Consider the following 27,354-nt stretch of genomic DNA (forward strand, 5'->3'; position numbering starts at 1 on the left):
TACTGCTTCTACATTGTGCCTTCTCTCCTACTATCTGAAGATCATGTCTCCTCAACTAGAGGAGGATAAGTGGCCTTAGTACATAGTAAAGGTTCATTAATATGTGTTAAATAAATGACCATCTGCTCTCTAGGTCCATGTCAATTAACCTAAGCAAGAGCACTAAGCCCTAACATGGAAGTTATATGTGGAGAGATTGCCTATATCTATGTTTTGTTTGGCGCAGAAAGTGTTTCAAAAATTAGGAAGTTTCACATGGTGACAGATGGTAGCTACACTTGTGGTGAACATAGCATAATGTATAGAGAGTTGTCAAATCACTATCCTATATACCTGAAATTAATGTAACATCCTGTATCAACTATACTGCAGTAATAAAAATTAGAAAATGTCATATAAAAGTCTAGACATCCAGCTTTTCTTGGAAAATGGGAAGAGCCGACCATTCCATGTGATAAGTTGCCTGGAACAGAGAGGAGTGGAGGTGCTGCTGCTGCCTTTAGATGGGGCAGGAACTTGCTCATTTGTCAGTCTCTTTTACTCTAATTACCAGGGTTAATGTACTTCTTACATTACCTGAATGTCCCCTGAAGGTAAATCCGAGCTGGCTACGCCTGATGTGAAAGTTATGAATAAGTCCTCTGGTCCTTAAATAGTTGGTGAGTCAAAAGCTAGAAACTTTACCCTCTTTTCTCCCTTCCTCTTTCTCTCTTTTCATTTTCTTACCCTTCCCTTTTTCTCAATGTCTGAGTGAGGATAGTTAGAAGACAGACTCACCAGACTTTAGTACATCCATCACACTAGGCCTTACTACCCCCAGAGCAGACCATCCCAAGAGTCCTAGGACCACAGGTAGATAAAATCAGGGTACAATCAGGAAGAAGAGAGCAGTTGTATACAATCTGTTTTAAATACAGTTCTTAAAATAACTGGTTCTTTGATATGCACAAGCTCAAACTTTGGAGTTTTGAAATTATTTTTCAATTATGCCTCCTTTAGTTATGTGCTATTCTTGTATCACTGAAGGGTACTCTGGCTGCATTCACAATAACTACATTTAAGTAGTACTAAGAAATCTGGAGAGTTTTCTATCAAAACTTGAGTTCCTGAGGAAATACTATAAACCTGTAAAACAAACCTACAGGTCTGCTGAATGACAGTTAAGTGGCCAAATGTGCCTCCTTACTTAGTCACTAAAGGGTGAAATGCATGATGGGAGACAAAAAGAAAAGTGAGGTTTTTGGTTGGGGAAGTCACTTTTAAGGTTCACTCTTTATCCACGATTGATATGCTAAATATCAGTAAATTTGAACATGTGCTAAATTCCAAAATGTGCTAAAAACTCCCTTCCCTAGACTCTTTAGAATACTAATCAGAAAAATAAATGGTAATTAATTTAGCATCAAGTGGAAAAGAAGACACTGATGATGTTATAAGCAGTCAAATTTGAGTACAGAAACATATTCCAACAATGCTTTACCATCCATAAAGGCTAGATTGACATTTGCAGAATCTCTAAAATGCTTTTTGGCTACTAATGTCAACCTCCTTTGACCAAAGCAGGTAAGACATTCTGGATAGACTTATCCCTTCTGGAGAATTCTACACATCCTTCAAGACCAAGCTCAAAGGTCATCATTTGACAACTCAATCCCCTCAGTCCCTAGCCTGATCCAGGCAGTTGAGTGTTCCTCTTCTAGGTGTCCACAACATTCCTGATCTAATTCTACTTAACCACATTTGATGTGGCTATATTAAGAGGTGATACCTAGCCTGAGGCAGGGATCATTGTTCATTCATCTTTGAACTTTCACCTCCTACCTCAGTCCAACACCTATTGAGTTACACACAAAGCAAGCACTAAATAAATAAATGCTGAATGAAAGAATGGAGAAAGGATTTGACTTTTCTTTCCCTCTTTTCTAGTCAAAGGGGTTATGAATGTATGAAAGGGAAAACTAGACAGAAACAGAATAATTTACCAACTGTGCCTGATTAACCTGCCTTGATTAATCCCTTATTGGGTGCATTTTAAATATATAGAATGATTTTATCATAATTTTCCTTATCATGAATTCTTTTGGGACTTTATCTGTACTTTTTTTTTTTCTTTTGTACTTTTAAAACTGTTCCAGGGCAATGCAATTGGTCTTCATGGGCTCGGTCTTCTTTATTTTTATGGGAAAGGAGTTCCTGTGGTAAGTTAAATAATTTCATTATCTTTTCAACATATTCTAGCAATTTATAGGGTAAAATTCATGATCGTTGACTAATTTAAAGGAATTAGTCTCTAATACCTGGTTTGCCAGACTATTATACTTGATTATAGAAAATAAATTAATCCAGTGGAATATTTGCTAAAGAGACATAGAATAAATTTGTGACAAGAATAACAACCCTAATTATATCTTAGAATGATAGATGCTAAGTAACCTTAGAAATCATATAACCCCTGAGGATTTTCTCTGATAAATTTATCTTCTAAGTGTAACCTCTTAACCTCTTAGTGTAACCTTTTAAGTGACCTTCCCCCATTATCTAACAAAACCTACTGTCAGTGTAAGAAAAGACATAATTTACAGTGAAAATGAGAGAATTATTTCCTAATAGAATCTAATATAATAGTGAAATAAAATGTATAATACTTCTGATACTATTTTAATTAGCCTAAGTCACATAAGGCATTATCTATACTCTTTTCTTTTTTAAGTGGAAGGCAATTGTTACCATGGAGTTATACATACACCTTTGAGTAATAGAGTGTAATTATCTTGCAGAATTATGCTGAGGCACTTAAATACTTTCAGAAAGCTGCAGAGAAAGGATGGCCCAACGCACAATTTCAGTTAGGCTTCATGTACTACTGTAAGTGCTGCAAATATGGCTGTTGTACCAAGAATGACAAATGCATTATTAAGTCTACTCCTTTCTTAACAAAAGTTAAATTGTTGGAGTGATTGTTTAGATAGAATATTGAGGCAGCAATCTGAGGAGGAATTTGAAGACTTAAGGAAAGAACTCCAGTTGAGGGAGGAGGCAAAGAGGTACAGTCAGGAAGGTCACATTTGAAAAGGTCGAGTTTGAGGTGCCTTGTGATATCCAATGGGCATACCCAAAAGCAGGTATGAAACTCACAAGAAAGTTCAGACTTGAAAAGAAAGGTTTGAGAGGCATCAACATACAGGAGTTAGTCAAAAGTAGCTGAGACTGCAAAAAGAAAAGAGAGAGAGCATGAAAGGAATGGTGGACCATGGTCAGAAATCTGGTAGTTCTCAGTGCTGTATTGAAAAGATGGGCAGAGAAAGAGTAGTCACGAAAAGACTGAAAAGGCATGGTCAGAGAAATAGGTGGGAAAAGTGATCTTAAGGAAGCACAGGAGAGAACTGTCAAGGAACAGTAAGTGCAATGTGAAGCTTGCTTCTTCAAAACAAAAACAAAACAGGGACATCTGGTGGTTCATTTGGTTACTAAGCAGCTGCCCCTGGCTCAGGTCATGATCCCAGGGTCCTGAAATTGAGCCCTGCATCTGGCTCCCTGCTCAGTGGGGGGCCTGCTTCTCGTTCTACCTCTGCCTTTCCCCCTGCTTGTGCTCTCTGTCAAATAAATAAATAAAACTTTAAAACAAAAAACAAAAAAATAAGAAAGGGGTGAGAATCCATGGGACTTGTCAATATAGAGAAGTTTATGTGGTCATTAGACTGGTTGGAGTAGAAGCCAGATACAATGGATTGAGGTATGACTAGAAGGTGAGAAAGTAGACGAGTAAATTCTTATAAATTCTATTGTTGGAAATTGTGTGCCTTTAAATGGAAGAAGGGAGATGGAACAGTGGCATGAAGAGATCAAGGACCAAGAACCAATAGGGAGTTCTTTTCAAGATGATAGAGACCTGGGTATAATATTTGGCAAAAAAAAGAGCCAGCCAATGGAGATGGTTAATGTGTCTTGGGAGTGATGAGATAGTTGATGAAAAGGTTGTGGAAAAGGTTGGGTGGCATTAGGATCTGATTGCACCCAGGTAGGTGGAGGCCTCCTTAGTCTTGTTAAAGAGCAGGGATTTCTCATTCTCAGAGACTGGGGAGATGGAGGAAAGAATGGTGTAGATGTAAATCTGCAGTGAGTGAGAGACAAGAGAGAAAAGACAACATAAGAATTTTGGTATGCACTAGGAGGTACAAAGTTGCCGTCTGAGAGCAAAGATAGGTCTCAGAAAGCCATGAAAGTTTGTCATACTCTGTGGGGATTGAGAGAGCGGGAGTGCCCAAGATGAGTACCAAGAGATCTGAACATATCTGAGTCCCCACTAAGTCCTTCCTTTCAGAGGTAGAGCTAGGGCAGCAGCAGATTGCATCATCAGCTGGCATTTTTCACAGTAGCCCAGGGGGACAGCCTGTTTTGTACTGTCTTGGGTGGTTGCCAAAGATGGCCTTGTTCTTCTAGTTCATTACAAGTCCCAGGCCCAGGATCTATCAGATTCCTCAAGCTTCTAGAATATGGGTAATAGTAATGGCTAATGTTTATTAAGTCTTTGTGTAATTACTCATTTAGACCTCTCAATATGTCTAGGGAGTATCCTACAGTTTATAGATGAGCTAACTGAGCCATATTGAAATCCAGCAGCTTGCCCAAGATCACACAGTTAGTGGAGCTGGCATTCAAACCCAAATGATTTGCCTCCAGAGCCTTAGCAGCACTGCTTCTAAAGGCTATGAAATGTTGAGAGCTGGAAGACAATTTAAGGACCATCTACTGAAAGCCTCTCTTTTTATAAATGAAGGACCTAAAGTTGCCCAGCTCACAAAGGAGTAACAAGAGAGCCAGGAAAAGAATCCCAGCTGCTGCGAGTGTGCTGATTTTCCACCCTAGCCCCAAATGCCTCTCCTTGCTCCAAACATGAGTCGAATCTTGAGTGGGGCCTCCTGGAGCTAGGATTTGCCTGTTCCAAACTCTGTAATTATGGCTGGGAGGAGCTTCACTGGTCTCCCGCTGTGGAAGGACAAGGATGGTGAGCCACATCCTGGTATTGTCCCTGGTCCTCAGAGACCACCTCTTGGTCGCGTTTTCATTAACCTTAAGTATGCCGTATTGAGGAGATACTTTCATGAGACTATAGAGTCTGTCTTCTTCAGGTTTCTGAATGGGTCAAGAACATAAATTTCCATGTTCTTACTTACAATCAAACTTCACTTTTTTTCCCCTCTAAATAGTGGATCTATATAACGGCTTGACTTCTGGTTGGCTTTTCTCATCCTATTTAAAGTAGTAGGTGGGACACCTGGGTGGCTCAGTGGTTGAACATCTGCCTTCGGCTGGGAGGTAATCCTGGAGTCCCCCATCGAGTCCCCCATCGGGCTCACTGCAGGAAGCCTGTTTCTCCCTCTGCCTATGCCTGTGCCTCTGTGTGTGTGTGTCTCTCATGTATAAATAAATAAAATCTTTAAAAATAAAAAGAATTTTAAAAATAAAATAGGCATCACTGTGACCATTATACCCATAGAGTATAACGTAAAAAATAAAATGAACCAAGGGGTGGCTCAAAATAATTTTAATTTTCAGCTGGCTCTGGAGTATGGAAGGATTATAAACTTGCCTTCAAATATTTTTACTTGGCATCTCAGAGTGGGCAGCCCCTTGCCATTTATTATCTGGCCGAGATGTACGCGACAGGAACAGGAGTGTTAAGATCATGCAGAACTGCTGTGGAGGTAAGTAACAGGAGGTTTTTAAAGAATTATTCACTTATCACAGAGAGGAGGTGATACTGTCCTAAGTTGTTAGTGTCTTCGATTTTATAGATATCACCTCTCCCCGTTGAGAGTGTGAACACTAACATTTGCCAGGGCAAAAAAGCTGTACCATAATTCAGGCTGGGAAAGGGAATAAGGGAATGATCCCTCCTCTCGTGCATCTGGCTTTCATCAGGTTCAGAGCTCACTTCAGAAGTTCATTAAGGAGCTCTGCCTCCACCTTCAGTCAAATGGCCAGGGCAGTTTGGCCCTTCTAAGTAGGGTTGGGAGTTGTGACTTGGCAAATGAATGGCTCGGTTTATCCCAGAAAATGTAGCCCACTTCTTCCCAGAAAAGAAGGTCCTTAGGTTTTTGATGATTTGGATGACAGCTGAGAAAGTGAGTTCTTTCAGCCCAAGCCAGTGATGTACTTTTCAAAAGGAAGCTTTTAGGACTTTAATGACCTTCATTGATTTATTAAACACTTTCGCTGCACCAATATAAATATCTCCATATTGCAATCTGGCCCCTCTGAAACTCATTTCAAAAGCTGCCAGCTAATAATCTATCTTTAGATTTGCTCCTTTGCCAACTTCCTCATGAATTATGTATGGCTAACCTCTTTTGGTTACATAAGGGCTATTCAGCTATGTTGACATCTGTCCCCACATTGCTCTGCACACCACCCTCGTGTTATGTCATCTACACCCTCAGGCACTGTCTTCCCTTCATTCTCTACTTTCCACAGCAGCTGTGGCCCTTATAACTCACCCTTGCAGAGTAGCAGTGCCCCGAAAAGATCCTTAAAAAAAAAAAAAAAAAAAAAAAGGAAGTTGATACATTCGTTCTTGTCCTGCCAAATGGCCCCTAAGTCGGGAGAGTTTATTACGTAAATTTAAAATGATCCTCAGGAAGTTTCAGCTCAAGACCAAAAAAATATACACTTTGTAATCTTTGTGCCTATGGAAAGTATTATCTCTTTACCCTATATAATTTTTAAAAGCCATGCTTTAGATCTAAAATCCTTGCCTGACCAACCAGCAGAAGCTGGTGATTAACTTCATTTATCACTTATCGTTTACCTGGGATGAAGTATATTGGCTAACTAGTCTACTTGATTTCTTCTTCCATGTACAGCTTTATAAAGGAGTCTGTGAACTAGGCCACTGGGCTGAGAAATTCCTGACAGCATACTTTGCCTATAAGGATGGTGATATAGATTCTTCTCTTGTTCAGTATGCACTACTTGCAGAAATGGGGTATGAAGTAGCTCAAAGCAATTCAGCATTCATTTTGGAATCTAGTAAGATAAGTTAAAATTCTCTGCAATTCCCCAATCATACATATGCATAAATGACTTTACTACATGGGTATTTTAAGCCTTCCTAATGAAATGTCTCCTTTTTTTAGAAAAGGCTAAAATTCTTGAAAAGGAGAAGATGTATCCAATGGCACTTCTCCTATGGAATCGAGCTGCCATTCAAGGTATAGAACCTCGGTAAAGATGAGCGCATGCCTGGTCCCTGTCCACTATTAGTCATTAATTTGCTCCAACTGAGTTCTTGGGCATAGAAGCAGAAAGCTTCAGGGTATTAATTAGGTGGTATTTCCAAGTCTACCAATCTTAGCCAGTCTTTGGCAAGGGGTCATTTCCAGGAATTTCTTCTCTTTGTTATCCTTAAGTTCCTTAGTTTGGTAAACCATAGGAATTTCCCATGGCTCTGTCTCCATGTCCAGAGCAGTTGTTTGAAACATGACAGTTTTACTCAGTTACTCATTTGCTGACTTTTTCCTGAACTTATCAGAAAACTGACCTATGTCTCAATGAATGTATAGGCAAAATTATTCACGATCTAAGACTCATTTGATTTCTCTCTTACAATACCATGTAGATGATCACTACAAACTTCAGATCTTTATTATCACTATTAACGTGTTAGCATCAGAAAACAAAACAGAACAAAACCCTGAGTCAAATATCAAGATCCTCTCCATGTCCCTGGGCTTCTCCTGCCCTGTGTACAGAGTTCACATTTGATGGGGAAGGTGCACTTGCACCTGTGGGAAAGCATTGATAGCTGGCATTATTAAAAGCAAACAAATGCAGCAAAGCTCTCACTATCAGGATTTGGATATGTGAGGAACTCTTGCGCATTAAAAGAGCAATTTTGCTTCTGATTCCATTTCTTAAAATTGTCTCGTGGTAAGGTTGATTCTTCTCTTTTCTATAAGAAGTAAATGAGATAAAAAATAATTCCCAAGTGACACTAATAGGAAGCTGATGGGAAAAAAATCACAGGGGTGCCTTCGAAGATCCAGCTGAGCCGGTAACATAGCAGCAAGCCATCCACGCAATTTTAGCGAGAAATTCCCTAAAGAAGACAAGTATGTGTTTCCCAAAATGCAGTAAAGACCCTGTTTGGCATAGAGAAACAACACCAATCTCTCAGCTATGGCAAATCAGCTCAATTGCAGCAAATACAGGCTTATTCTAAGCCAGGAAATTGCACCAAGGAAAAGAGACATTGAATGCGAGAGGACATTAATATTAAATAGAATTCACCAATATAAAAAAAAATCTCAGACCGCTAAAAATAATTCTGTGTCACAAGAGAGGTCAGGCACGAGTGTCCCTGGAGATGGGGCTGCTGAATGTCTCACTTGAGGTTGGAAAATGTAATGATGAATGTTTCTAATCACTGGTGAGGAAGAGTGGTGACCCCTCAGGATTTAGTCACTATGCTATGACTGTGAAATTCCAGGGGGGAGTCCCTCCCACTGTCAGGTGACCCCCTGAGAGCCTGTCAGGGTCACCACATGCTCCCAGTCAGCTCCCCAATTAGGGTGGAGCTGACTCCTCTGGAAAACCTACTAGTTAATTGTCTTCCTTCTTAGGGACTTCAGAGACCCTGCTTACTGCTTTTAAAGCTTGAAAATGCACAGAAGTCCTGTCCTTTTGTAGTTATGGCCCAGAAAGAATCTTCAGGTCAATGGAGAGCAACTTCCAGCAAAATTAGAAATGGAGTGGGTTTCTCGTTACGGCTCTAAGGGACTTGGGATGCGTTGGTGGCTCAGCGGTTGAGCATCTGCCTTTAGCTCAGGGCATGATCCTGGGGTCCTGGATCGAGTCCCACATCAGTTTCCTTGCAGGGATCCTGCTTTTCCCTCTGCTGTGTCTCTGCCTCTCTCTCTCTATGTCTCTCATGAATAAATAAACATTTAAAAAATCTTTTTTAAGAAAAAGGTTCTAAGGGACTTTGCCTCTTCAGGTCCCTGCAGACGCCTCTCTTGCATGGTATTTCTAGAAGGACTTGCCCCCAACTACCTGTACCTTTTGAAGCATCTGGGAAGCAAATCCTGTTTTAACCAATGTCTTTAGCTGCTTATGAATTTTATGATGATACCTCTACTCAGAGCTAAAGATGGCTCATGGTGTTACACTTTAATAGAGGATTCTAGAAGATTAAGAGAACTTCAATACCCAAAGGAATTGATTTCAAAGGATTTTAGGTATTGCAGTGGGCCAAATGTGGGGGAAATTTTGGATGGAAGGAGTCCTATAGCCCTTAATATATACGTCAGACCATACTACCGGGGGTGCTTCCTCCTTTTCCATGTAACTCTAGACCATGCTATAGAAGTTGGCCACACCTGAGATGGATGTCCTAGATTAGCACTTCCTCATCTTTTCTTTTTTTCTTTTTTTTTTCTTTTTAAGATTTTATTTATTTATTCATGAGAGACACACACAGAGAGGCAGAGACATAAGCAGAGGGAGAAGCAGGCTCCTTGCGGGGAGCCTGATGCAGGACTCAATCCCTGGACACTGGGATCACACCCTGAGCCAAAGGCAGATGCTCAACCACTGAGACACCCAGGCATCCCAGCATTTCCTCATCTTTTCAATTAACATTTTCCTAGTGAATGAAAACATGGACCTCAAAGAGACCCTTAGAGGTTATCCCTAAGTGGCCTTCTAAAGACTGAAGCCTCATATCTTAGAAAGTTACATGAACTTTTTCTACTCCTGGATATATACAAATTTGTTGGAAAGTAGGATTTCTAAATTATTTAACACTTGAGGAAAGCATTTTCTAAAAATGTCTGTCCATTCATTCCTTAAATATTTGCAAATGCCATTCTAGGTCTGGAGCAATATCAGTGATCGAGAACTTCAAAATTGTTGTCCTCATAAGAGAGAGTGAAAATAAATTCATGAGAGAGAGAAAGTAAACACATAAGATTACAGCGAGGGGCACCTAGGTGGCTGAGTGGTTGAGCGTCTGCCTTTGGCTCAGGTCATGATCCCAGGGTCCTGGGATCAAGTCCCACATTGGGCTCCCCACAGGGAGCCTGCTTCTCCCTCTGCCTATGTCTCTGCCTCTCTGTCTCTCTGTGTCTCTCATGAATAAATAAATAAAATCTTTAAAAAAAAAAAAAGATAACAGCAACCTGTGCTGTGAAGGAAATAAAACATGGAGGTGAGATAGGTAACTACTGGAGTAGGGGATGAGGGGATACTTTAGACAAAGTAGTCAGAGAAGGCCTCTAGGAAGGAAGTGACATTTGCAGTGAGACCTTAATAATGAGAAACCAGCAAATGAAGAATCAGAGAAGTCCAAACATGACAGGCTGAGGGACATGGAGAATCTTAATGCAGAGGTCCTGGGGCAAGAATGACTTTGGTGCATTGAAGGAGTATTACGGAATATTTAGAAAGCTAGAGCATATCAAGAAATTGACATGTGATGAGGCTAGTCAGGGAGGTGGAAGGCAGATGAAGTACCACTGAGAGGTCAGGTGGGGAGTCTGGGTACTATTCTAAGTGCAAAGTGAAGCATTTGGGGGTCGGGGGGAAATAACATGATTTGACTTTACATTTTAAAAAAGTCATCCTGGGGGCACCTGGGTGGCTCAGTCGGTTAAGTGACCAACTCTTGGTTTCTGTTCAGGTCATGATCTCAAGGTCATGAGATCAACCCACCCCACACTGTGTCATGTTCCACACTCAGCAGAGAGAATGCTAGAGATTCTCTCTCTCCCTCTGCCCCACCACCTGCAGCTTGTGCACACACCCTCTCTCTCTTTCAATAAATAAATAAGCAAACAAACAAACAAATAAATAAATAAATAAATCTATCTTTAAAAAAAATCATCCTAGCAGATGAACATTTGTACTATACCATGGAAGTTGTCCTGCAATGAAAACAGCTAGTGAGGAGTGTTATATTTTATATTCTATAAATTATATCTAATCTTGGTTCTAAGATTCTGAGTGTTTTTTTCTTTTCTATGTATACTACCACTAGTATACACTGAGTTACTAGGAACCATACACAAATCATCAGATTTTTTTCTTCTCTTTCTAACGTTTCTATCAGGCAATGCGTTTGCTAGAGTGAAAATTGGAGATTACCATTACTATGGCTACGGGACTAAGAAAGACTATCAGACAGCAGCCACACATTACAGCATTGCAGCTGACAAGTACCACAGCGCACAAGCCATGTTCAATCTGGCCTATATGTATGAACACGGTTTGGGTATCGCAAAGGTAATAATCCACAGCTAGTCATGGCAGCTGTATTGGTAGGGGAAATTTGTAGAAGTTTTTAATTTCATTGATGTCATCGGTGTAGAGGAAGGAAAGAAAAGACAATATTTGCTGAATCCCTCCCCCTGTACCAACACAGAATACTTACCCTAACATGAACCCTATGAGGAGGAAAGACATTTCCTGCCCAAAGACATAACTAATGAGTTGAAGTAAATCTAGTCTAGGCTAATTAGATTCATAACTTCAAGATTTTTCCAGCAATAGTCGTGGCCCCTGCCCCCTTTCCCTTCCACCTCCAGGCCTTTTTCCATTAAAATATCCAGTGACTCTAAAGCTCTCAGTAAATAAGGAGAAGGTGGGAATGAGGTCAGAGCTGGATACCAAGGTGATATTAATTCCAGAAATGTCTTGTAAATCACCCACACTGTGTACATGACACAGTGCTGAGCACTCTAGAGTATCCTAAGAAAATAGATCTCCATCCTTCAAAGACTACAATTTACTTGAGATAAGGCATATTTAAAAAGAAAGAGAGGGATCCCTGGGTGGCGCAGTGGTTTGGCGCCTGCCTTTGGCCCAGGGCACGATCCTGGAGACCCGGGATCGAATCCCACGTCGGGCTCCCGGTGCATGGAGCCTGCTTCTCCCTCTTCCTGTGTCTCTGCCTCTCTCTCTCTCTCTCTCTCTCTCTCTCTCTATCATAAATAAATAAAAATCTAAAAAAAAAAATTAAAAAGAAAGAGAGCTAACAATAAGAAGATACTGGGTAAATCTTTTATAAGTGTAATTAAGATAAAGGATTGCATTGGGTTCTGGCACAGTGAGAAAGGTATACTAAATATCAATAATGATAGTAACAGCCAGGCATCGGTGTGTTATATATACTATACCATTTAAATCACACAGCCACTCAACGAGATAAGCCTTATCATTGTCATCAGTGTATATGCATCAGGAAACCAAAAGTGCAGAGAGGGTAAGTCACATGGCCAACTTTGTAGAACTCATTGGTTCTCTGACTCATGGAGTCAGAATTTGAATCCAGGCCTGTCTGACCCCATGTTTTGTTGGGGGGGGGGGGATGTGTGAGCTCTGCATCGAGTCCTTCTTGGTGCTCAAGTATATATTTCATATCAGAGTTTATACTCCCTGCTGTGTTTTCAGAGCCAAACAATGAAGAGGTTATCAGCTTTTCTATGCTTTCTTCTTTCTTCTACTTGGGCTAGTAGTTGAGAGTTACTGATGGGGAATTTCCTATCTGACTGCCAATGGTACATCCACCCTGCAACAACCAAGGGCTTCACATTTAGGCACGGACCATCCAGATCCCTGCCTTCTTGAGCTCTCCCTGTGGCCTGCCTTTTGGCTGATCACTTTTCCTCAGCTCTAGTACTCTAAACAGTGGAAAGAATGTCAAATCCAAATCCAATCTGTTAGAGGGCCTGGGTGGCTCAGTCAGTTGAGCATCTGCCTTTGGCTCAGGTCATGATCCCAGCATCCTGGGGCTGAGTCCCACATCAGGCTCTCTGCTCAGCAGGGGAGTCTGCTTCTCCCCCTCCCCCAGCTCACGATCTCTCTCTCCCTTGCTCACTCTCTTTCAAATAAATAAATAAAATCTTCAAATATAGTCTGTTTTCCCCATTCTTAGTAGATAAAAGCTTCCTGCGTTTATAAAATGGGATCAAATAGCTAAATCAGAAGATTTCCTTGGATGTCATTTAGCTATACTCTACTCCCTTACAACCACCATCCACAGCTATAAAACAGATGATACCTCCCCACCCCAGGCTTTGAAATAAAACAATAAGTCTTTGTGAAGGGGCTTTGTAGTCAGTGTATGGAATGACTGGTTTTTAGATCAGAAGAGAATTTGAGTGACTTCTAAGTTACAATAAAATTGAAGCTTTTGTTCATCATTCTTCATGCAGAATTTAACAATAATGTTGACAGGAGCACTGTGTGTATCATGGATAAAAGTGACCTCATTCTATGGGCTACATTCAAATTAGCTCACCTGTCTTATGTGCTTCAAGGACTTGGTCCCCATGACAGCCTATCCTCACCACAATAAGGCCATTTTGCCTTAAGACCTTAGAGGCAGGGAGGACATAGGACCAACTGTGTGAGAGGACATATTCTGTCTACGGAAGCCCAGATGGCCCACTGTGTCAGAGGGTCTGATTTTCCTTCTTGTAGTCACCACTAGTCAATGGCATAGGATATATAACACACCAATGCCTATTCACAATGTCAATAGAGATTGTCAGGTTGTTTCATACATTTACAAAAATATTTGAAACTTGTCTCTGACCACATTTCTGTTCTTTCCTGTCCAGGTCCCGTAAAATCATGGGCAGTTCATTTTGATCAGTATCTCATAGTCACATGTGTGTTTTTTTCCTACAGAAAGTCTCTACATGGAAAAATACAAAAACAAAAAACAGGGCTATACTCAGACCTGGACATGGGCATTTTAGATTTAGTTAATGAGGAGCCATTGCTCTTTGTCTTTATTAATTTTTTCTGTTTTGCAATTAGAAAAATGATAACCAAGTACCCAGGGGCCAAGTTGATTAATCTTGTTACCTCATAGTCAAATTAACAAGAAGATACCACCTTTTCTCATCCTTAAAATGAATATACTGATAATTAAAAGCGAAAAGCTTGTTCCAGCAATGGTTAATGAAAGCAAAGCAATTAGGAGAATAGACTTTCACAGCATTAAGTCATCAAGTAATTAAGCATTTCTTCGGCAGGGCACTTCACAGTCCTCTTTATTAGTTAATCCTCATGCAAACCAGTGCGAAAGATAAGTAATAATAATACAATTACCAGGATTTCTGAGAATTGAAAAAGCCTTTGTAAATATAGAGCCCTCCTGGAGAAGGAAGTGAGGTATAAATCAACTCTTGGTAAATCAATATAAAAATATGGGTCACTGTTGTCCTCATCTGTCTTTAAGAAAGGACATTGGGACTAGGGTTATGTAGGTGACTTATCTTAATCGCTTCACTGAGAAGCATCTCATTCCCCAATTTATGACTTTGAACTAAGCTCAGTGAATTCCTTGACTTAAACTGGGCCAGGACTGACTACACCATTGTTCTGGGAATACAAAATAATGCCTGAGGAAAAACTGGGAGAAGACCTGATCTAATTTAGAAATATAAGCACTCAGCTCACAAGTTGTTATGGAACCCTATTTCAATTTACCCTTGATTTAGAAGTACTTCAGAAATTTAACCATGAAGAAAACGTGTTGCTCACCTCCTCCTGCCCATTCCTCCTGTCTGTATCCTGGCTCTGGCCAGAGTTTCTCCTCCATGTAGGCTTGCTGTAAAGGCTTCTCCATGGCCTCCCATCCTAGTGTTCTTCTTTTAGATCTGCTGCAGAGAAAGCTGTGCCTGCCAAAGATTTTAATCCCCAATTCACAGGGAGGACTTGTTGCTGAGATGTGTCTCCTGGTCAGAGACTACAATTCCCAGCTCTCTTTATTCCACATGACTGGTTCCTACCAACGGAATAGAAGTAAAAGTGAAGAGTGTCATTTCTGGGCTAAGGCAGCCAAGAAGTAGATGGAGCTTCTCCTTCCTTAGGCTCTTTCCCCTTCTATTGTTTGAATGCAGAACACAAAGAGGCTCTCAGGGATGGCAGAACCACATGGTGGAAGGAGCTTGGGTCTCTTGATTACCACATGAAAAAAATTCACGCCATGTTGAGATCTGGGAATTGAGTTGTTACAGATGTTAGCATTACCTTAGTTAATACATAATCCATCTAACAAAGCACTACCAGGTTATTTTTGATAAAATACAATCTGATACTGTTAGTCCTCCACCTCACTTTTCCCAAAATCTTGCAAATACACAAAAAAATACAAGCAAACAAACACAGAAATAAAATCATCTTATTGACTTTGTATTGCCTAATTAAGTGTTACTCTGCCATTCAAAACCCTCCTTGACCTAATGTACCTACTTCCCTACGTATCTTCTAGACCATTTTTCCTTCCCTTGCCCCTTTCCCCAACCAGAGATCTTGAATTAAACCCTCCCGACCTTTGGTTATATCACCCCATTTGCTGGAATAATCCTCTCCCACAGCTTCGACCATTGAAGACCCCTGCATTTTTCAAAGACTAGTTCCTATATCATCTCCTCCATGAACCCTTCAATGAGCACTCAGATTTGAAAGGTATCTGCATCTGCTTCTAAACTAGCTGGTACTGTGCCTTGCTTTTCTTTATTCACCCAAATATTTATCAAGGCTTGTTTTGTCTCAGGAAGCACTGTGCTTCATTCTAGGGATACAAGACAAGCCAACTTTCAAAGAGCTCATGGTCTACTATAGAAGAAGAGACATGTCCTTAGTGAGTGAAAGCCTAAAATGGCACTACTGCATGTTCACACAAAGTACTGTGAAAATGCTAACGAGGGCACAATGAATTCAGGTGGAGGGATCCTGCTGGGTCCTGTTCTAAAATGATTTTATAACATGGAGCATAAGAAACACATGATGATCTTTTTAATGGAAGAAAGCATGTATATTTTAAGATAATGACTAAGAAATCTATCCTAAATTAGGACAAAAGGTAAGGAGGAAATTAGCCTTTGGAGATGAGTTTCCCTCATATACAGTTAGACCTACCAGATAACACAGTTTTGGGATCCTACCGGGCAAACAAAAAGCACATTCACTGAATAAATTATAAATAGATCTGTCACAAATGAAAGTAATTATGGCATGAAGCATTTCCATTTCTCACTTGTCTGGTTTGACCACTTATGGGGTGTTAGAACTGAAGCTTTAAACATCAGAATAGAATTATTTTCTGGGAAGGACAAATCCAAGTTAGATATTTAAAATGGCCTTCTCAGAAATAGGACAGGTCAGAACACACACCTCTTAGAAGTGGCCATAACTTCTCTTGAAATAAATGCCTTATCACCTAATAAAATGATCAAAAATGTACAAAACAAAATAATTGTATGTGGATAGCTTTATTTATTACAGAAAAAACCTACAAATAAACAAACTGCTCCAAAATAGAAAGGATGTTCTATAAACCATCATGTGGTAGTATACTGTTGCATTATGTATTCTATGGCCTAGTGATAAATGACAGACACTATCCGGATTTGAATCTCAGCTCTGCTACTCATACATCTCATGATTTAGATAAGTGACATAACCTTTCCATGCTTCAGTTTCTTCATCTTTACAGTAGAGATAACATCAACATATCTATATAATTGTCATGAGGTTTAAATAAATGACAGTGGTGACTGGCATGCAGTGGAAGTATTTAGTAAGTATTAGTCATTATTATGATATATTATGCAACTATTAAAAATAGCATAGACTAAAAGAATATCTTAGGACATGGTATTTTCTTTGAAATATATTGTTAGGTTAAGAAAGCAAAAGACAAAATATTACCTAAAGAGAAAAATTCTTAAAAAGTATGTGTGCATATGATATATATAAAAATGCTGAACGGTTGTGCATAAAATATTATCAGTACTTCTGTTTGTACAGTGAAATTGTAGGTGGGCTTTTAATATTTGTTCAGCTCTATGTCTTCAAGATTTTCTACAATTAGAATATAGTATATTAATAGTTAGAAAACAAGATTATCCAAAAAATGATCTCTGTCCCCATTATAAAAAGTTTTTGATGACACCCAAAGATGCAGGGCTGGAAAACTCACACATCGTGTAATTGAACAATTTTCATAAACTAGAGAATTACTGGAGAATTCTGTATTTTTGAGTTATAAAGAAGCTATTTTGAACATGTGAACATTGGGCACTACTTTGGCACACCTGATATTTTAGTTGGAATCACATCATTTAAGAAGAGTCCTTAGATCATTTACCTAATCTCCTCAATCAGGTGACTTTAAAGCATAATAAGCTCAAATGTACCACAAGAAAGTTAAATGTAAGTGATTGGGTGTGCAATGGACTTCTTTAATGAACCCTGGTCATCATCAAAACACTTTTGAAAGGAAATTTTTTGTCTGAATGACTTGGATTTTTTTCCTATAAGGATCAAAGAACAAGGAGTCTTTTCTAGAGCCTACTAATAAAATTTCTGTTATATGGGTTGCCCTAATTAGTCAGTGGGTTCAGGAATTTCTCTGGGAATTTTCAAGAACAACTTCCATGGCCTGCCCCATCCCCACTGAGAATTGTGAGGCCCGGGGGCAAGAAGTGAGCTCATCCCATTTTAATGGTACTTCTTGCTAGTTTTTATTATAAACTAAGCAACTGAATTGTGATGCTTCTGCCTCAAGAAATAAATTAATAACTATAGCCTGTTTCAAATAAGAATGAATGCCTGAGATACTGACAAAGGCTGCTGTTCCCCAAACGCCCTATTAAAGTCAGTATGCCTTTCATGTGTGGGGGTGACACAGCCGTTATAATCTGCAGGGTGCTTTCAAATGAACACCCACTGAATTTGTTGGAATTAGAGACACAAATTAGAGTTTTTACAGCATACATGTTCTCTGTTGCCAGGAAGATTTGTTCAGAACAGTTTCTTGCATTTTAAGTTCTTAAGCAAGAACATTCCTTTTTCTCCAACAAATCAATTTATTAAACGACAAAGCTTTGGAAAAAATTCAAAAAATGATAAGCAGGGCGCAGCTGAGAGAGAATAGCACCCAAACATGGGTGTAGCAGGGGCCACAGGGACTCACAACTATTGCACTCCATGTCATGGAGGTTTGGGAGATGGAGAAGAAAGACGAAGAGATACAGGATAACCACAGTTTGTGAAAAATCTCCTCTTATCCTTTGGAAAATGATCAACGGTGCTCCCAGCAAAGTACAATTCTGGGACTGGCCAAAGGCACTTCAACCTTTAAAAGCAGCTCTGCTTAGCCTTTTCATTCCTGTGTCTGGAAAAGCAAGCAAAAATAAAGCAAACAAATAAAAACAAGCATAAGTAGGTGAAAATTAAAACAATTTTGTCTGCCATGGCATAATTTAGTGAGGAGTGAAAAGATCCCTAGAAATATAGTATGCCATCTGAGGAATCAAATTCCAGCCTGAGAACTAAATGGTTTATTCACTCTTTCTGTATTACTGGAGACCAGCTATGTACTCCACACTTCACTAAGCACTGGGAATTGAGGCGTTGGCACGTTGTCCAGGTCTTTGAGGACAACCTGTTGAACCTGAATGAATTTATTAAATAAATAAATGAATTTATTCCCACAAATGAATAAACAAATTCTGTAACTTCAGGTATAAGTACTGTGAAGAAAACTAGGAATTTTAAATGCTTGCCAGTATCTGTATTGTTATTTGTTTGGGAAACTGTACTGTTCCCATCTAGTGTTCTCCTGCCTCTTTAACTGGAATCAAATCTAAGGTCTGGTCTAGTGGTATCCAAGAAAGCTTTTTGGGTAGTTTTCTATGGCTCCTGTAACAAGTCCTCACAAATTTAATGGCTTAAAACAACTCACATTTATTATCTCACAGTTTCTGTATGTCAAAAGTCTGGGTGAGCTTGACCAGTTCTTTTAGCCTTTAGTCTTCACAGGCTAAAATCAATCTGTATTCTTTCCTGAAAGCTCTGGGGAAGAATTACTTCCAGGTTCACTCAAATTGTTGGACATATTCAGTTTCCTGTGCTTGTAGGACTGAGGGTCCCATTTCTTGCTGTCTGCCCACATTCCTTCCCATTTTTTCCATGTGGTTCCTCGAACAATAGTGAGTTGAGGCCTTCCCAAGCTAGAAGCTTGAACTTCTCCTGCAATATCTGAATTTCTCTTCTTCCCTCAGCCCTGAGAAAACTATTTCAGGGCTCCTATGTTTATATGGAGTCTGCCCAGGTAATCCAGGATAATTTATTTTAAGGTCTGTAACCTTAATGACATATTCAAATTCCCCTTTACCATGTAACAGAACATAATCTACAGGTTCCAAGGACTGGGGCATGAATATCTTAGAGGGAGCTTACCAAGGATAATTAATGATATTTCAAGTGATGGCTTTCATTTATTTACCCCTAAAGAATCTTCACCTAATGAGTAGGGCTGTTCTTCTATTTCTAGGACATTCATTTGGCCAGGAGATTATATGATATGGCTGCTCAGACAAGCCCAGATGCTCACATACCTGTTTTTTTTGCCCTCATGAAACTGGAAACTGTGCATTTGCTCCGAGATATCCTGTTTTTTAATGTAAGTTTTTCTCACATAGATCCCAAATCTCTGAAAACAACAATGAGCAACTTTTGGATGGTGGGATGGAAGGAGATGATAGCTCTGGATACAGTGGGAGGCTTGGATATTTTTTTTTTTGATAGAATGTCTCTCCCAGCAGTTTACAATGAGATGGAAATGGATGAAATTGGACAACACTCTTGGACCATACTGGGATTTATTTGTGATTGGCCTAATCATTGTTGTGCTGATCTTCTTGCTTAGAAACCGCTATGGGTAGGATCCAGACCATAGGAAAACCTGCTCATGGGAACAGTTCACTTCACGTTATCCTCACTAAATAAAGAATTTCCTCATCAAACTCAAGAGTCTGCTGTAGATTTCCCACACAGGCCTGCAATGGAAAATAGACAAAGCTCGAGACTTGTCTTCAGACACCATTTCAGACTTCCTGCTTAGGTGGGGTGACTACTTCTGGGGGAGTGAGGTACTAGAGACTAGTCACCAGAGGTTTCCTTGTAGACTTGTTGTCTTGGTGATCTAGTCCCTAGTTAGGGACAAAGGCCACTCATATTCATGTTTTTATGACAGCCTCTCCCCTCTCAAGAGGACAAATGGGTTTCTTGCCTCCTACATACATACAGAAGTAAGGAGGAGGGGGAGTTTTGGGAGGACAGGAACACAGATCCCTCCGAAACTGATAAAGATACAAATTTACAAATAGATCTTTCAGCTTGCAGGAATGATCCTGTGAACAACACTGTAGCTGAAATGAGCAAAAGTTCCTTGTGGTATGCTGTGCTGGGGGACTGACACACTCATCACCTGGGGACCTTCTATCAGAGCTCCCTTAGCAGTGAACAATGCCATCTGGGTCTGTCCAACATTGTAGTCCTCCCTGCCATTCCTCACTGGAACCTTGTTCCCCCTGGGGAATCCCCTCTGGAGTATCCACAGAGGGAGAGAACAGAGCTAAAAGTCTACCTCCCTGTCTCCTGTGGCAGGGAGAGCAGGGACCTGGGCCTGGGGGCAGGGTGGCCGAGGAGAGAGCAGGAGGCCCAGGACTCCTGTCAAGGGCCAGGCTTAAATCTCAGCTCCACAACTCTTTAGCTATTTGACATATCTGAGCCTCAGTCTCCTGATCTGCAAAGTGGGAAGATCTCAGCTGGTACAAGGATTAATGAGATAACATATATAAAGGGACTGTCACAGGGCCTAGTGTTCTAGAATGAACTCCACAAATAGTAACTTCTAATACTCTCTAAAATCTCATGGAAGGGGTGCCTGGGTGGCTCAGTCGATTAGGTGTTTGCCTTCAACTCAGGTCATGATCCTGGGGTCCTGGGATAGAGCCCCAGCTCAGTGGGAGTCTGCTTGTCTCCATCTGCTCATGTTGGCTCTCTCTCTCTCCCTTTCTCTCTCTCAAATAAATAAATAAAATATTTTTGAAAAATAAAATCTCATGGAAAATTGACTGGAATATGGGGACAGCTGAGTTGATAACGACTTGTGTGACTTCAGTGACCTGCAGTTAGTTCTCCAGCCAAAATCCTGTGTGTTTTGGTAGGAAAAGATCAGCTTGCCTACTTGAAAATCCAACTCAGGGACAGGAAAACAGTTAATTAATAATGTCAGTCATAATCAGAGAGTAGAATGAAATGGTGAGAGAGCACTGAATTTAGAACCAAACAACCTGGATTTGAGATCCAGCTCTGTCCCTTAGTAAGCTCTCTGTATGACTTTGAGCATAATTTCTCTAAACTCAGTTTTTCCTCCATAAAATGGGATTAATTCCTACCTCACTGGAAAATTATGAGGTTTAACATAAACCTAATATCAAAAATGCTTTATAAATATTGTACATACAAATACTAGCCATAGTCATTTATTTGACCATAAACTAACCCAGGTCTTTCTGAGGTCCAAGCGTCAAGAATTTCCTGTACTGAATCCCACACTTACTGGAGAGTTCCAATTTTTTTTTCTTTTCAAATTTTTATTTAAATTCTACTTAGTTAACATGGAGTGCAATATTGACCTCAGGAGTAGAATTCAGTGGTTCATCACTTACATACGACACCCAGTGCTCATTAGAACAAGTGCCCTCCTTCATACCTATCACTCATCTAGCCGATTCCCTGCCCACTTCCCTCCAGCAAACCCTTGGTTTGTTCTCTATAGTTAAGAGTCTTATGGTTTGTTTCTTCCTCTCTCTTTTTTCCCCTCTTCCCATATTGTCATCTATTTTGTTTCTTAAATTCCTCATGGGAGTGAGATCATATGGTATTGTCTTTCTCTGACTGACATTTCACTTAGCATAATACAGTCTATCTAGTTCCATCCATGTCTTGCAAATGACAAGATTTTGTTCTTTTTGATGGCTGAATAATATATATTCCAGTGTGTGTGTGTGTGTGTGTGTGTGTGTGTGTACCACATCTTTTTTATCCATTCATTAGTCAATGGACATTTGGGCCCTCTCCATAGTTTGGCTATTGTGAATAGAGTTCCACTTCTGAAGGAACTTCTACTTACAAACATACAAAGAAGGAGCAGGCATCCAAACTTCGGGCCCTGGTCCTAATAGGCCAGCGGTGAATTATATCCCATAGGTTTCTACAGTGCAAGCATGTCAGAGACAAGGATAAGGGTGAAGAGTGTGTAAGGCAAGCAGGGGAGTCTTGGCTCAAAGTCTGAATGAAGAGTGAGCTTCTCAGAGGTAAAGCCTGTGGAAATAGCTGCAGGCAAGAAAGAAAGGACAAATCTTTGTGGCTTGGTGTGTAGGGTAGAGAGCTGTCAAATACAGGAGCAAGGGTAGGGTAAGCTCATAAATTTCCCATTTCAGCCAATTGTGCCAAGTAAATGTGGCAAAGGCTTTGAGAGCACGAGCAACTTAGGATGTTTGAATCACCCAAGTGTCCATTTCTGGGCCTCCTCTCTGGAGCTGCCTCAGAGGCACCCGGGATATGGGTGCACACCTGCTATACTTGTGCAGCTGCATGACGACTGGCCAAGGGAGAAGGAGCCTCCTGCCTGGCAGCCTCTTCTACCTTCTGTTATGACAACCCCACCTCCTCCATGGGCACACAGAGCCCCTATTCTTTCTGCTTCTGATAGCTTTAAACAAAAACTGATAGCCAGTAAACTACAAAGAAGCTTTTTTTTTTTTTTTTTTTTTAATCCAGTTTTCTTTGTAACTCCCTTTTTTCTGTACATTTCCTTTGCTGGTTCTTTATTAAAGCAGAGAAGGCTTTCAAGTCAATACATTTTTTTTTTTAAGTCAAGTAAACAATTTTGTTTGCTAGAGTCAGGGTCCATAGTCACTTTACAAGGAGCACGCTTTTGGAATTCTGTGCTTTTGCCCAACATCATAAATGGTGGGTTTTAACAGCTGTAGCCATGAGTGGCTGAGAAAAAGAGAGAAGAAGATAAAGTCCGGAGGGAAGCAGAGGCAGATGGTACTGGGACTCCCAGGAAGCACAGAGAAGAGGGTGAGGGAAGGCTGAGAAGAGGGACGAGGAACTCTGTGGAATGCCCTACTATATGCCAGACTCTTCTGTTTCTCATTCCATCTTCATGATGAGACTAGAGGTGGATATAACTACCTGTGTCTCCTACAAGGGGAAACAAGTCTAGGAGAAGCTATGTAACTTGCTAAGATCACATAATAATGTGGTCACATAATAATAAATAAGCTAGAATTTGAGTCCAGATCCAACTCCAAAATACTTTCTTTCCTCCATATTACTGTTCTAGTTATTTCCTGCTGCTTAACTACCTAAACCTTGAGGTTTAAAATGATCAGGCATTCTAGGCAGAGTGTGGCTGTGTGATTCCTCCTTCCACATGACATTGAGAGAGTCTACTTGTTGGGGTTCAGCTGGAGGACAGGCTATTCTAGAGAACCCAAGACAGTTTTACACCTGGCACCTTGGAAAGGTGACTGGCAGGTTGGACTTAGCTGCGAGGGGTGACCAGAGTACCTCTAAGTCATACTCTCTTCAACATGATGGACAGAGTCATGGGACTTTATACCCAGCAGCTCAGAACTCCCAGAGATCTTTACAGAGACCCAGACACTGAGCTGTTTATCTTGGAAGACAGGCCTGTCTATGAGGTGGGATTCTTCTTCCATTTTATAGATATGCCCCCTGCAATGATCTGATTATTTCTTTAGAATAGTGTTAGCAGAGGATACTTGAAAGCAGAATCATAGTATTTTGATACTAACTGGTGAATCTGTTCTGTCTCAAAAAGAAATGTAGGTGTCATCAAGTAAATGGATTGGCAAATGCAAGGAGTATATTAAAAGAACCGAATACAGTAAGTAGGCTGTGGCCTGCCTGCTTCAGCCTGGGGCCCCTGAGTGAGGAGGGAGTAAGGGAAATGGTCAGTTTTGGCTGTTTCGTCCCGTCTTCACCTACCTGCCTCTGACACTCCTCTGGGATTGGGATGGCAAGAGGTGTGGCTTAAGAAGTAGGATAGTTTATAATAAACTTGCACTTCTGTAATCCTGCAGAAAGTGCTCGCTGAACATGGAAGTTCACCATGTCAGCTCCCATGGAGCACTTTTGTGGCTTTCTCAGGGATTCCCCTGCTGAGAAACTTTTTTGTTTGGGGTCTCCTGAAAACAAAGCCTGAGACAAGGATTTGTGTCTAGATAGTTCATTTGGAAGGTGATCCTAAGATTCAGAGTGAGGGCATGAAAAAGGATGAAAAGCCATTTAAAAAAGGTACATTATTGAGGTCACTACTGTGGGCAATAGGGGTTTTGCCAAGATCTGAAAAATTTGCAAGATATTCCTGGAATTGTTTGCCTGAAAGATGAGAGGCTGGGGCACTTGCCCATCAGTTACCTCCTCCATCATCTGGGGATTGCTCCAGGCTGCAGTAACGACCCCTCATCCCCTCCAGGCTATTTCTTGAGGCTTTGGGGAACTCTCCAACATAGAACAAAGACTTGTGCCTTCTCTTAACATTGGGCACAGCTAACAGGAGTCTGAGGTTGCAGGAAAAGACCCTCTATAGCTTCAGCTGAAATCAGAGCTGACCAGGAAAAGCATCTGCTTCATTAATGAGGCCTCCTGAGCCTCAAAGCTCTGCTCATCCATCAGTCCATCCAACAGACTCTCTGTTGGGACTCCCTAGCTGTGTTAGGTTGAATAATGACCCTCCTTCCCAGGTTTTCCATGTCCTAATCTCTGGAACCTATAAATGTCACCTATGTCAAAACAAAACAAAACAAAACAAAATTCTATGGAAGTGATCACATTATGAATTATTGAGATGGGAAGATTATCCTTGATTACCTGGGAAGACCTAAAAATCCAATCACAAGTATCCTTAGAAGACAGAAGCAGAGGGAGGTTTGACAGAGACAGAAGAGGAGGCAATGTGACAACAGAAGTTGGAGTGATGTGGCCACAAGCCAAGGAAAGCCACCAGCCACCAGAAGCTGGAAGAAGCAAGGGATGGATTCTCCCCTGGAGCATGTGGAGGGAATATGGTCTGGCCAACACCCTGATTTCAGACTTCTGACCTCCAGAACTGTGAAGGAATAAATACCTGTCATTTTGAGCCATGAATCTTGTGGTGATATTTTTATAGTAGTTCTAGTAAACTAATGCAGTATTTTCTCTCCAGGTAGCTCTAGGCTGGCTCTTATCCTGTGTCCTTTATCTGGTCCCTGAGGAACACACATTCCTGCCCCTGCTTTTGGTGGAAGAGCAGCCAGCTCTGGGGACAGCCCATTAGCAGAGGATACTTAAAAGTGGAATCGTGGTATTTGATACTAGCTCATGAACAAGTGTCTCTAGCAAAAGGAAACACAGGTGCAAGCAGAGTAGATAGACGGACAAAAGTAAGGAGTATGTTGAAAGAACCGAATGCAACAAGTAGGTTGTGACCTGCCTGCTTCAGCCTGGGGTCCCTGAGTGAAGAGGAAGGGAATGGTCCTCTTACTCTGTCAGTCTCACTCTCTCTCTCCCCTCAGGCAGATAGCCATGGCCTCTCCCTACTGGGCATGTGTCACACTCCAGTTCCCTATATCCCCCACACTCAGGGGCTGCAGATCAAGTTCTCCAAGTAGTTTCCTTTGAACCCCTCCCTTTTGGTTACATTTGATGGCAGAGGTCCCTCTTTTCTTCCCCCTTGGGAAACACAAAGCCATCAGCAAACTCCTTGCAAGAAAATGTTGCCTCCACCACCCTCCTTCAGGCCTTAAATACCCTAGTCCCCACTGTCCAAGGTTTTGCAAATCTGTCGAAGATACCCAGCTCCTCAGTTTAGAAAACTGGCTTCTTTGGTTAATTCTCAGCCTATGGCCTCAACACAAATCTAGGCACTGAGAGTCCTATTGTATCACCCAGAAATCCCTCTCTGATGATTTCATTACTGAGAAGTGTGCTTTGAGCTGGGAACCAGCAAACAAACAGCTCCTACCCTAAGTGTGCCGGAACTCCTGCCGCGGCCCCCATTGTCACTGATCCACACAGGCTTTGCTAGTTTCTTTCTCAGGAAAGTGCAAAGGTGAGATGAGTCTATGATTCCAAAGTCACAAAACTCAGTGGTGTGCATGTGTGCAGCTTCAGAGCTAATAAGATGGACCGACTACCTGTGGCAGATTAGGAAAGCCTTCTTCTGTTTGTAACGGGTTTGTAATAGTCCTTGCCAACTCTATACCACAGCCACAAAAAAATGCCTGAGGTATCAGAATTTTTTTTAATAAAAGTAATCATTACCAAAAGAAAATGCACAAGGAGTGGAGACGTAAATCTTGGATTTCAGATTAAAAGTTGCTCCACATGGAACGACAGGTTTTTCCACCACACTTCTGTCTTCCCTTCATTCCTTACTCTGCCAGAATGAACTCTTTCCCCATGAGTACTTTGCTTGTATGTGATTAATATGAAAAAACTATTCACCTCCTCCAAAATGTATCCTTTTCATAAAAAAAGGTACCAACCTGTAGCAACAATAAATGCGCCATTGTAACAATAGTTTGTTATTAACAGGAAAATGTAAAACTAAAAATAGTGATTCCACTAGAGCTAACTTGAGGAAAATGGTCATGTGCTGAATATACAATTCCAGAGGCACAATGTACCTGAAGTGTTTATAGTTCCCCAAACTCCTGTGCTCCAGAAGCTTCTCTTCTCAGAGTCTTCGTCTGGGAAAATTCAAAATTATTCAAACTAAAATAATCTGTTGAAAAAGGAATTGTCACATCTTCCAGAAGAGAATATCCTGGCTCAGAGAACAGATCTGCAATTTGCCCAAGGTCACACTGTCAGTTAGTGGAAAGATTTAGGATTTAGGATTCAACCCCAAAGCCAGTGCTCTTTCTTCCATTCTATCCATCCCCCCATCATATTATTATCATATTGTCAAATATAGCTTTTAATGTGACATGTATTATTTTTCATTTTTCTCACTAAAAATATTAAAGTGAACTAAAGTTAAAATTTACATAAGCTTCTTTAGAACAATGCTTGTTTTAATCATGCTTCAAAGGTATCACAGAGAAGACCTTGCCAACATACAAAGACCCAAAAGGCTATCATTAATCTTGCTGTGTGATTCACTGACATCTCAAAATGGAATGTGAAGTCTTGATTGTGATTAATCAATACTATTGACCAATACTCTTGATTTTCCTCTGAGTTATACTGACTTTCCACACTGTCTGATTTTCTCTTCCATTCTCCACCTCTCCTTCCCCACTCCATGTAAATTCACTTTCCAAAGATTCATCCCTTTTCCAGATGAACAGTGTCAGCAGTAGATACCACCAGTGCCTCATCCAGGTCCCCTGAGCCCAGTTCTCAGGTCACCTGCATCTTCCATGGGCAATCCCTGCTGTCTATGGCTTCCTACCTCCACACCTGCATTCC

The 27,354-nt window shown here is 40.7% G+C and overlaps 2 protein-coding genes across 10 annotated transcripts in view; one reads left to right on the top strand and one right to left on the bottom strand.

Moving 5' to 3' along the window:
* Positions 1–19,823, top strand: part of SEL1L2 (SEL1L2 adaptor subunit of ERAD E3 ligase) — a 133,955-nt gene extending 114,132 nt beyond the window's left edge. For 2 of the 9 annotated variants that reach the window (XM_038571571.1, XM_038571569.1), the window contains 8 exons: positions 2,136–2,198; positions 2,778–2,865; positions 5,557–5,705; positions 6,864–7,029; positions 7,137–7,211; positions 11,108–11,280; positions 19,352–19,480; positions 19,620–19,823. In XM_038571571.1, coding sequence (XP_038427499.1) covers positions 2,136–2,198; positions 2,778–2,865; positions 5,557–5,705; positions 6,864–7,029; positions 7,137–7,211; positions 11,108–11,280; positions 19,352–19,480; positions 19,620–19,742 — 966 coding nt within the window. In that variant the 3' untranslated portion in view covers positions 19,743–19,823. Of the gene's footprint in view, positions 1–2,135; positions 2,199–2,777; positions 2,866–5,556; positions 5,706–6,863; positions 7,030–7,136; positions 7,212–8,621; positions 8,835–11,107; positions 11,281–12,189; positions 12,260–19,351; positions 19,481–19,605 lie in introns of those variants that run through there. The other 7 variants (XR_005377535.1, XR_005377533.1, XR_005377534.1 and 4 more) reach the window with 7 other exon arrangements.
* The window catches only part of NDUFAF5 (NADH:ubiquinone oxidoreductase complex assembly factor 5), a 63,099-nt gene continuing 53,614 nt past the window's right edge, over positions 17,870–27,354 (bottom strand). The window contains exon 9 of the mRNA XM_038571583.1: positions 17,870–18,190. Within this exon, the coding sequence (XP_038427511.1) occupies positions 18,147–18,190 (44 nt within the window). The 3' untranslated portion in view covers positions 17,870–18,146. The remainder of the gene's footprint in view (positions 18,191–27,354) is intronic.

The sequence above is a fragment of the Canis lupus genome, chromosome 24, assembly GCF_011100685.1.
Source record: "Canis lupus familiaris isolate Mischka breed German Shepherd chromosome 24, alternate assembly UU_Cfam_GSD_1.0, whole genome shotgun sequence".
NCBI classification, from domain to species: Eukaryota; Metazoa; Chordata; class Mammalia; order Carnivora; family Canidae; genus Canis; species Canis lupus.